Source organism: Eriocheir sinensis, chromosome 20, assembly GCF_024679095.1.
Source record: "Eriocheir sinensis breed Jianghai 21 chromosome 20, ASM2467909v1, whole genome shotgun sequence".
NCBI classification, from domain to species: Eukaryota; Metazoa; Arthropoda; class Malacostraca; order Decapoda; family Varunidae; genus Eriocheir; species Eriocheir sinensis.
Window position 1 is genome coordinate 5,784,148 of NC_066528.1, and position 11,430 is coordinate 5,795,577.

At 41.8% G+C, this 11,430-nt stretch overlaps 1 protein-coding gene and 1 long non-coding RNA gene across 3 annotated transcripts in view; one reads left to right on the top strand and one right to left on the bottom strand.

The window, feature by feature from the left end:
- The window catches only part of LOC127001108 (vitamin K-dependent protein C-like), a 28,976-nt gene extending 21,493 nt beyond the window's left edge, over nucleotides 1–7,483 (top strand). For both annotated transcript variants that reach the window (XM_050865279.1, XM_050865280.1), the window contains 4 exons: nucleotides 3,340–3,508; nucleotides 3,620–3,719; nucleotides 3,831–4,000; nucleotides 6,885–7,483. In XM_050865279.1, coding sequence (XP_050721236.1) covers nucleotides 3,340–3,508; nucleotides 3,620–3,719; nucleotides 3,831–4,000; nucleotides 6,885–7,055 — 610 coding nt within the window. In that variant the 3' untranslated portion in view covers nucleotides 7,056–7,483. The remainder of the gene's footprint in view (nucleotides 1–3,339; nucleotides 3,509–3,619; nucleotides 3,720–3,830; nucleotides 4,001–6,884) is intronic.
- Nucleotides 7,484–7,630: 147 nt separating this feature from the next.
- LOC127001109 (uncharacterized) lies at nucleotides 7,631–10,778 on the bottom strand. Its single transcript, XR_007754724.1, has 3 exons — nucleotides 10,089–10,778; nucleotides 9,736–9,930; nucleotides 7,631–9,328 (listed from the first exon to the last, which is right to left on the bottom strand). It is a non-coding gene; the product is annotated as an uncharacterized LOC127001109 (long non-coding RNA).
- Nucleotides 10,779–11,430: the final 652 nt, after the last annotated feature.

The following is an 11,430-nucleotide window of genomic DNA, read 5'->3' on the forward strand; positions in this document are numbered from 1 at the left end:
CATTTTCTGATGAGGAAACTACAGCACGAACATTGTCCACAACATCATCCCCATCTGCGTTGTAAACAGAACACCCGTTCATTGTCAGCTTCTCACCTACGAGGGAAATAAATGTTTGTTTGTTGTTTTCATTTGCCAATAAGTGTTTCTTGTGGCCAATAAATGCTTGTTTGTTGTTTTCATTTGCCAAGAAGTGTTTCTTCTGGCCAACAAACTTCATGCCTGGACTGAGATTCTCATTTTTGCTTGTCTTGGTATTGCGGAGGCCGGAGCACATCAGTCCGTCACTTTAAAATTCATCCAGCAATCTCCATGCTTGTGGTTCGTAATGCCAGCCCTACAAACGCTCAAGAAAGAGAACTGTTGTGAATGGTAGAGACTGTGAAGGGCGGTGCGTGCTGGTTGGGCGGCGTGTTCCAATGTTGGCTTATATTATTATAGGAACCGTGAAGTCTTGAATAACCAGAAAAAAAAATTGTTTCTCGCATTGAATGACTTTTTATATAAGGTCCAGAAAATTTAGATAGTTCTTTTACCCAATTAACGATACACTATGGCTACTACTACGACTGCTACTACTACTATTACGACTATTACTACAACTACTACTGCTACTTCTTAATAATAATAATAATAATAATAATAATAATAATAATAATAATAATAATAATAGTAATAATAATAATAATAATAATAATAATAATAATAATAATAATAATAATAATACCATTACCAAACAAACAAACAAACACACTTCCTCTCTCCACGCTCCCAGCATATAACTCACCTGAGCTGACCTCACTATCCCTTGGTCTGTCAAGGTCACACCTCATTATCATAAGCAGCCATCTCTGCACTGCTTCTACGCAGAGAATGCTATATAATAATAATAATAATAATAATAATAATAATAATAATAATAATAATAATAATAATAATAATAATAATAATAATAATAATAATAATAATAATAATAATAATAATAATAATAATAATAATAATAATAATAAATATAATTGTAGCTGTCATAAAATAAACCATTATATTTATGAAGCCACTCCTTTAAGTTAATATGATGTCAACAAGCTATAGTTAATCCTTTATGGATTGTTACCACGACTGAACAAATACTACATACTTTTAAACAACATGCTAACTCTACTTACTATATCAGGTCCTCATGGTGGGTCTAAGCTTTAATGTAATTACTGCTCTTGAGTTTCTTTGGAGAGCTGATCAATGTCTTAATTAATGTCGTTTTGCGCTTCAGGCAGGACTGTAGAGTGTATCATTCAGTCGGCTGCGTAGTTTCTTTTTATGAAATTCATGCTAGAAAACACTTGCTCACACAGGCAAGTTTCTTTATATTATATTATATATATATATATATATATATATATATATATATATATATATATATATATATATATATATATATATATATATATATATATATATATATATATATATGTGTGTGGTGCTCATGTGCACATGCATGAAGTCGCTGAAGTTAGGGTTGATAGGAGATATGGGCAGCATGTGGGTAATCTTCCGCAACTCAGCGATGGCTTGCAAAAATTAGCGTGTTTTGCTGCGACTCGAACCACCACTTGGCTCATCACTCCCGCACGCTGACCACTTGGCCACCGCCCAAAATAGAGAGGATGCCAAAAGCATATCTTCAGGTATGTGTGCGTGTGTGCGTGTGTGTGTGTGCTAAGGAATTCCGCACTTCAAATACAATCTGATCTCGTTTTTGTAGCTCAAGCAGTTCAGTCCGTTTGTGTTGGATTGCTAGTGTAGCTTGTTTACTTCTCCAGATTTCAAGATCGAAAAGCATGGCTCTGAATTTTAAAGTCCACAAGTCTTTTTCCTGTAAATCATCTAAAAAGTTTTAATTTTGCTTGGCTCACTCCCATAAAAGCTGAAAAGTTGAGTGGAGGTGTAGCTGTGTCAAACGGGTTAATCACAAATGACAAAGTGGCCTTTTCTTTTCTGAATTCATGAAAACGTCCTTCAATTTATTTTTGCATTTTCACTTGTGGATTTATTTAGGATATCACTATCCAGCTCGAAATCTGCTCCTTCTTCGAATTTCTTTAAAGGGAAGTGAATTAGTGAGCCTCTCTCAAGATTTGACAAACATTGATAACATTCGTTCAAATGAAAGTGTAGCAGTCACCGATCAAATTGCGTGCTCCTTCCCCTCAGTGACACTAAAGAAGATGGCGCTACAAGCAAAACTATGTATTTTGTTATCGTCGTCCGTTGATTTGTATTGCGTCTCAATTGTTTATCTATTGTTTCTCGTTTATCTTCTACTGTCCGTCCTCGTCCTGCTATACATTCCTTTTACACATTGTTCCACACACACACATCAACACTTATGTCATCCACACAGTACAACATCCACACAAACGCACATACATACAAAAACCTTTTCTTAGTGTCTTGTCTATGTCCATGACGTGTGTGATGTTTTGCAAATAAATTAACCGTGACGGATATTGAGTTTCTCTATTCTGGAACCTATTAGCATTTGAGAACACTCGCTACCACCAACAAAAGCACTTCTTCCAAAAGCAACAAAGCAGTGTTTCCCCTTCCTTGTAGTTTCCTGTAAAGTTCATTTAAATCCAGATGACTTAGACATTTTTAATTAGGTGGCAGGAGCCGCACACGTCTCTTGAAAGAGCCGCAGGTTGCCGACCGCTGAACTAGGATATCAACAACCACTCTTCTTCTTCTTGTGACCTGTTCCGCTTGGCATCGCTTTTTAGGTCCTCCTTGGTACTTTTTTACACTTAGTTGCTCCACTTTGTGATAGTGAAGATTGGGTTCCACGATGCGAAGTTCAGGATGGGATGTCTTACGATACGGGATGACAGATGACATCACACCGGGTCATCGGGATCACCCATTCGCACGCTCCACCCCGCCATTGCCTGTGTGTGTGTGTGTAATAATACACACACACACACACACACACACACACACACGTTTCCCCATCCCCCCTTCTCTTTGTTGTGCTTGTTTTCGTCAGCGAAGTTAAAATGTATTTATAATATGTAAATTTTCAGACTGACGGCTGCTGTAACTGAATAAACCGATTACTATTATTATTATTATTGTTATTATTATTATTATTATTATTATTATTATTATTATTATTATTATTACACACACACACACACACACACACACACACACACACACACACACACACACACACACACACACACACACATTGTTGACGCTTTTATATGAAAGTGGTTGAAATAATTATTTGATCGGAATCAGAACAATATCATCTATATCAATATCTTAAACGCCCTGTAGCAAGCCTGATGTGGTGCGCCTTGGTGAACACAACTACAACGATGATCGTGACGGGGCGGATCATGAGGACTTTGGTGTGGCAGAAACGGTGCCTTACCCAAACTACAACCGCCCCGAGGCCTACCATGACCTTGCACTCCTCAGACTTGCCTCCAAAGTCGTACTGAAGGTCAGACGTCTTTATAATTGCTTATATACGTATGTAATCATCAGAAAATGATCATCAGGAGTACCCAGCAAAGAAGAAAAAAAATTATATTGATTTTTTTCCCGGCTTCAGTATCACATCAGTCCTGTCTGCCTGCCCTGGGGGAAGGAGAGCGACAAGGATATCATAAGCCAGCAGGCAACACTAACAGGCTGGGGCGACACTGCGTTCGGTCAGTAGTACTTTGTTTGTCAACATTTTGTTTGGTGGTCCACCACAATACCAGCGCGCAATATGAAAACCAAAACAAGGTAGTTTTACCATATTAGCTCTTAATTTTCAGGTGGGCAACCTAGCTCTGTCCTCCAAGAAGTGAACGTGACGGTCTTCCCGCCGGCTCAGTGTGACCGAAGCTACTCCAACCTGCCACACTACCCAGCCGCCTGGCCTCGAGGCATCGGAAAGGAGACCCTGTGTGCCGGGGACATTGCTGGAGGCCGGGATGCTTGTCAGGTATTGCTTTTACCAGGCTGTAATCACGACTGACTAAGTGAATAACACTCAGAAGTAAAGATCGGGGTAGAGGCTCACTCTGTGACCACAGTTCAATTTTATTGATGGACCCTTCGGAGGGTTATGCGTTTGAGCCCCTAGAATGTCCTGAGGATCACCGACGTAGCAAATTAGTTCAAAAGAATGAGCTCAAAAGGTTTAAAAGGAGGATTAGTGGGACTCTAAAGCGAGAAGGCAATGGTCAGATCAACAGTGAGAGTACAAAAAAACTAATGGTCCGGTACTAAAAATGACAGCAGTTTTCAGGGGGTAGCTATTGGCACTTCTAGCCATTTCTAACCATATGTAGTCTAGGTTGATGAGCGTATAATGCCAGTGAAGCTGAAGCACAGCCGGTGGTTCATTTTTGTTGTTGTTGCTGTGTACTTTCCTAATAGTATTTGTGAAACTGAAGAGACGGTGATACTCTACTCGCCTCGATATTAGACATGTGCCACCCTTGGGACACATGTACATTATTGTTTAGGACGATTTTAATGCTATTACTGGCGCCGACATTTTTTTTTTTTTTTTACGTATTCGCCTATAGCGCCGGGAGGCTTTCTTCAGGGGCCTGGTGGTCGCCCCAATCCTGTCATGGCGCAGGCTATAAGTATAAAAATGTATATATAGCCCATGGATATGGAACCTGGGACACCAACAGCACCCATGTCATGTCATTTCTATACCATTAGGGGACAAATTTACCCCTGGTTGAGAATCACTGATTAGGAATTGCAGGTTCTTATCAGCAGAGGTCAGAGCTGCACGCTGGATGTTGTATAGCAGTGCTGGAGGGTTGTAGCTAACGAGACTGATCACATGCTTGTAAACAGTAGATGGAGGATCCGTCAGAACTGCAATGTTTTGAGGGGTGTAAAGGTCTTTGCAACTGATCATTGGCTTGTTGTTCCAACATTCATATTTCATGTCAACTCAACAAGAATCTCGGGATTTAATCATACTGTGTTTTGTATCGAAAGTTTGAAAGTCCAAGGATATAGTGGGACAGTCTCAAATCGCTTCAATGTTCTTAGCACATTTGAGTACCCTGTAGATTTAGGTGATAGGCGTACATTCAAACTTCAAGCTTTAAGGGAATGCACTGGAGCACGGCCGATAACAGAGGGTGGTATAGTCTCGGGGGAGACGCTAGATCAGTGGTTCCCAACCCAACCATGGAAGAATTTCAAAGGGTCCATAGATATTCTAATTCTTTTTCAAATTGATTACACTAGAATTAGGAGACCTGCGGCTCGGAATGAAATTCATACTACTATACACAATCCGTTAAACTGAATTCTGAAATGCTAGAATTGCTCTACGATAGCTAACGCTACCAGGAGTGTTAAACTTACGGCCAATGTGACAAATTTGACCCTTGGAACGGTCATGAGTGGCCCACGAGATTCCCTAATTAACTTATTTCGTTGTAGGGGTCCACGGGTGAAAAAGTGACTGGAAAAGGGAGAACGGGACAAAAAAGCTTGCGCTAGATATTTTCGAGAAGAGTCTCGCTCCCGAACTTGCTTGGAATTATGACCATTGTAGGTCTCTGTCACTTAAGGATAGAGCTCTCTTAAGGAGGGAAGGGAGGGACAAGGCGCGGTATGTCAGGAGTCTCGCTGAGGATGTCGAGGGCCATATCAACACAAATGACCTTCGCCCTGAATGAAGAAGCTACACTTCGGGCCTTCCTTTCACGTTATCGCTATCCGAATGGCAGATTGCTACATACGCCAAACCCTCCGGCAGGCAGCTCTCAACTGTTAGGCTACAGGTAGTGAAGGTTTTGATGAAGCCTCTCGAAGCACAGCACTTTCACTGTCTCTGTCATTGTATACTCATGGACTTGAAAGCTTTCGATATGAAACACAATATGATTAAAGCTCTAGATTCTATTGACCCAGGACTAAGGAACAGTTTTTTGTAAGAATTTTAAATGAAACAGTAGTCTGTTCATAAATAGAGCAAGGACATTGATGTTCATAAATAGAGCAAGGACATTGATATCTTTGAAAATTTTACATACCTTGTTCACATTGTGCGATACAACGGTAAATCTCGCCAAAAGTCTTACGGCGGATTGGTTTGGCCCATGGTGTTATGAACTCGCTCAGTGCAAGTATATGGTGTTATTGATGCCGATGCAGAAGGAACAAATTCCTGATCCTCAAGTCGATTGTGCTTCCTACCTTATTCTGTGGCTGATACATGGCCGCTAAAGAGTGACTAAAATAGATGAATTCATGTCTTTGGTAATAAGTGCCTATGCAGAATCTATCTTGGGCTACTTTGGAATTACTTTTTTGTCGAATCGGCAATTAGATTCATGAGACTGAATTGAGGCCTACGACTTGTATAGTCCGTGAACGCCTGCTTCGGCTACACGGCCATGTGGCACGCTAACCAGAAGCCGACCCTGCTCATCGGGTTGCTTCTGTAAGAGATAACCCAAAGTGGAGGAAGCCGAGGGAAACCCATTGAGTTCGTGGCTTGTGCAAGTCAATGGATTTTGCCATGACGCACATTTTTTAAAATTATTTTTTTACATCTTCGCCTGTGGCACCGGAAGGCTTTCGTAGTAGGGCCTGATGGTCGGCCCCATCCCGTTGTGGCGCAGGCAAGTGTTTATAGTGGCGCCATCTTGCATTGGCTCATGCGTGCCCCCGGAGCTCATCTTTGACTAAATGACTAGATGGGGGTTAGCGTCGTAGTGTGGGCGAGGCGAAACTTACCCTGACTGACTTTGCTGGCGCGTGGGTTGGGAGAGGACGGCGTGCTGCGTTGCATTTTTCGTTTTGACTTTGCAATGACTCTCACCCTTGTGTTTTTCCTCCATCAGGGTGACTCCGGCGGGCCTCTGGTGTCTCAGGATGCTCGTGGACACTTTGTGTTGGCGGGCATTGTGTCACGAGGCTATGGTTGTGGCCACAAGGACTACCCAGGCCTGTACGCCAACTTGCGCCACCCGCCCTACCTCTCCTGGATCAAGAAGGTCGCGTTTGCGACATAATGAGCTTTAAATGTTTAGGGGGTGATAGTTACTGCGTACACTATAACAGAAATAAAGCAATATAAATGATAGATAAAATGAAAAATACTATATCTTCATGAAAACTGCATCTTACCATATTTCATATCTAACTTTGATTAGTTGACCTTTCATAAGGGATTTTGTTAAACGCTTCCTTGGTGTGGTGGTTAGCACGCCTAAATACAAATCCTTTGGTTCAAATCCCGGCCCAGGCGCGCAGCTCACCCAGCTGTTCAGCCTCCCGTTCGGGCTGGTCGCTAAAAGGGTACCTGGGGATAACAGCGGTAACTCAGATGTCACACTTGTCCTTGGTCCCGGGCTAGTGCACTATTTCCTGAGAGAGAGAGAGAGAGAGAGAGAGAGAGAGAGAGAGAGAGAGAGAGAGAGAGAGAGAGAGAGAGAGAGAGTGTTACTACTACAACTACTATTACTACTACTACTACCACCTTCATTATCAAATTAGTCATATTTTTCATTGTATTTTCTATTTTCTTTCTCTCAGATTTATTTCAATAGGGGAGAGAGAGAGTGCCCATTTTTTATCTATTGGTTCTTCCCATAGTTTTTTTTACTCCCTTCTTTCTTTACTATTCTCTTAACTTTACGTTGTTGTCGCTGGCCTTTATTTTTTGCACCCTTGTTTTTTGGGGTCTGGGTCAGTTGTATTTTTTTTCGCTTAATGCTATGTCGTGGATCTCAATAATAACAATAATAATAACAAAGAATAAGTATTTCAGTTCGGGCAGGATTTTATTTTTAGGAGTGTTAGATCTTGTCCTCATCCTCTGGCTGACAGTGACTCCAATATGCCAGAGTCTGTAGCAGTCACCGCTCGAATCGCGTGTTCCTTCCCCTCAGTGACACATAAGAAAATGGTGCACTGCACAGAAGACTTTAAAATTGTGTTTTCATGTTCATCGTTAGTACTTGTCTCTGTCCGCGTCGTGTCTTCAATGTTTATCTTTCTTGTACTCGTTTACCTTTGACTGTCCGTCTATGTCCTTTTGTTGTCTACCGTTACACATTGTTATACACATACACCAACACTTAAATGTTAACCTACACAAACAACATTCACACAAACGCATACCCACACAAACACCTTTTCCTTGTGTTGTGTTTGTCTCAATGACTTGATGTATTTTTGTCCAATAAAGTAACCCTGACGGATATGAGTTTCTCTATCCGTGAACCGATTAGCACTTAGAACACTCGCTACCACCAACAAGTCTTCCTCATTCCATTGACATGGTGCCCGTGCATCCCATATATGGTCTTGCACTTTCATTCCCGTTTCAAAGCTCTGCATTTACTATGGTGAATGTGTTCCCTTTTCCTACTTTGGGAATGGAAAGGAGTGTGAGATTATCATTTTTATTGGTGCTATAATTTGTTTTACAGCAAGGGCATCAACTTTTAGAGATCACAAACACAACACTACACTCTACACTTCCCTTACATCTCTTTAGTATAGAATGGAGGATACACAGACATACTACACTAAAGCAAATATTCCCTTTATTCAACACTTCCCCGATAGAGCATGCGAAGACCCAAACAACACTGCTCTTATGTCTACTGTGGTGTCAGGGGATGATGGCGTGACGCTAGACAAAGGGACCAATAAGAACAGCTTTGAGAAATCCACAGCATTTGGATACTTTAGCTCTAAAATAATGGATGAAAGTGTCTTGAGATCTTCCTTGATTTTCAATGCCATTCTGTCTTTAGTTAATGACTTGACGCTGGACATAAAGATTGATTACAACAGCTTCAAGAGATCCATGATGAATGCTTTAGCTCTAAAATACTGGATGAAAGTGTCTTGAGCTCCTCCCTGGCTTTCAACGCTATTATGATGATTGCCGTTCTGTTTCGAGCTAATGACTTGACGCTAGACAGAAGGACCGATAGGAAAAAGCCTCAAGGATCATGCCCACCAGCTGTTCCGGATATATATCACTGGGGTGCAGTATACCTTCGGGCCTCGCCTCACCTCCCTACCGCTGCTGGTAGGTGTCGGTGAGGGACTTGACGTTCACCGACGCCTGTAACTCTGCCGCAGTCACCTCCTCGCCGGCGTAAAACTGAACCTCCGTCTCTTCTTCCCTCATCATGAACCCGTTATCTGAGAACACTCCGGGGTGGGTTGTCTGGAGCCACACGAAGAGCGCCGGAGCATCCGTCCTCACCGTCACATCGAAGGTCCAGTTACTGTACTGTGTGTATGTGGGTCCGCTGATGTCCCCAACCTAGAGGGGGAAGGTAGAAAAGGACATTAAAATTAGCAGAGTAAAGAGAGCATCAAAACACTCCTTACCTGAAACCTCTCTCTCAGCCTCTAGCTCATTTTGTACCTTTTCACCTATAACCTTGGCGTTTACCTATTGCATATGCCCCATACCTTATCATTTTTACCTCCACCCGAAACTGACCTCTCTTTCTGTACCTTTATCACCTATAACCTTGGCGTTCAACTATAGCATATGTCCCAAACTTTACCTTTTTTACCTCTTCACCCGAAACTGACGTCTCTTTCGGCCTCTCATTCTGTACCATTTCATCTATAACCTTGGTGTTTAATTGTAGCATATGCCCCGAACTTTACCTTTTTTACTTTAACTTTTCTATCTCTACTTCTCCTACTCCCCTAGCTCACCTCAACAGAAGCCTGGGATATAAGCGCATGCTCTGGCTTCCCGAGGAGATAGAAGTTTTTTGGTCAAGGATCTGGGCGGTGATGAAACACGTCCTCAGGATCGTTGAGAACTGACTGGCAGTTCATGGGGAGCCACAGGTCCTCCGTCAGGCTTATGGTGGCCACTAGCATGGAGGTTCGCTGTGGCTGTGATGGCTAAGAAGGCATTGATAAGATATTGATGAGTTTAAAGTAAGAGTTCTCCTGTTATTAGCTCATTAGTTTGTTTTTCGTACCCTCTCCTCTTATTTTATTCTTCTCCTTACTTTACTGTCCCTGCCCAATATACAGACTCCATCACAATGGCTTCTTACCACATCAATTCCTAACTGCTTGAAAAAGTAAGTAGTGCCCAGCGTGTCGTAGCGATGGAGGCAGATGAGCACGGAGCCGAAAGATATGGGTTCAAACTCCTCATTCACGACGTACATCATGAGCTGAAACCATTATAGAGCCAGTATTAGGGGTTAGGCCGTTAGGGGTTCAAACTCTTCAAAAAACATGATAGAAGTGGGAAGTGGACAGTAAAAGGAGCCCAAATATATGACTCTCACAGAACATAACTACGGTATATAACTATAGATTCAAACTCTTCAAAAAACACAATAAAGGATTCAGTTTTAGTTGGAGGTGGAGAGTAAAGAGAGGCCAAATATATGCCTGTAACAAATGATAACTAAAGTATATAACTAACTAGATAAATGACAGCAGGAATCACTCAAATACTCACGTCGTCCCCTTCAGGACGACGCGAGTTCGATCCCCGCCCGGTGACACGAAGTAAGGATTTTTCAGCCGCCGGCGAGTGGCCTAAGACTACCCACATGCTGTCCAGAAGACCACCCATCAACCCGGACTCTGGATTCTAGGATTAAAGATGAGCTCCGGGGGGCAGCATGGGCCAATGCAAGATGGCGCCACTATAAACACTTGCCAGCGCCACAACGGGCTGGGCCATACCATCAGGACCCTCCAAACAAGCGTACAGGCGACATAGGCGAAGATGTAAAAATATATATATATATATATATATATATATATATATATATATATATATATATATATATATATAGAGAGAGAGAGAGAGAGAGAGAGAGAGAGAGAGAGAGAGAGAGAGATAATTACATAGAATTACATAGAAAATCAGACCACACAGACCCTTTGGTCCAGACTAGGTGGTCTGTCGTTAAACCTAAGTGATTTTACATTAATCAGATGGCTCCAAAACGTTGCTTTTGTACTCTAGTTAATATTAAGTTCAAGGAAGTGACGGTCGAGCTTGATTTTTCGTTTTACACTGGACCACTGATGGTGGGAGCTTATTCCATTCTCGCACTACAACGTTGGTGAAGAAAAATTTGGTGCAGCCTGAATTTACTTGTCTACATTTGAGTTTTATGCCATTGTTCCTCGTTCGCAAAGTGTCGTCGATCATAAACAATTTTGTTCTGTCTACATTCGTGAAACCATTAAGTATTTTAAAACATTCGATCAGTTTTCCTCGGAGGCGACGTTTCTCAAGAGGGAACATGTTAAGGGTGGAAAGCCTTTCTTCGTAGGATTTGTTGCGCAAGGAAGGGATCATTTTTATTGCTCGACGCTAAACACCTTCTAGTTTAGCAATGTCCTTTGCATGGTGGGGAGACCAAAACTGTA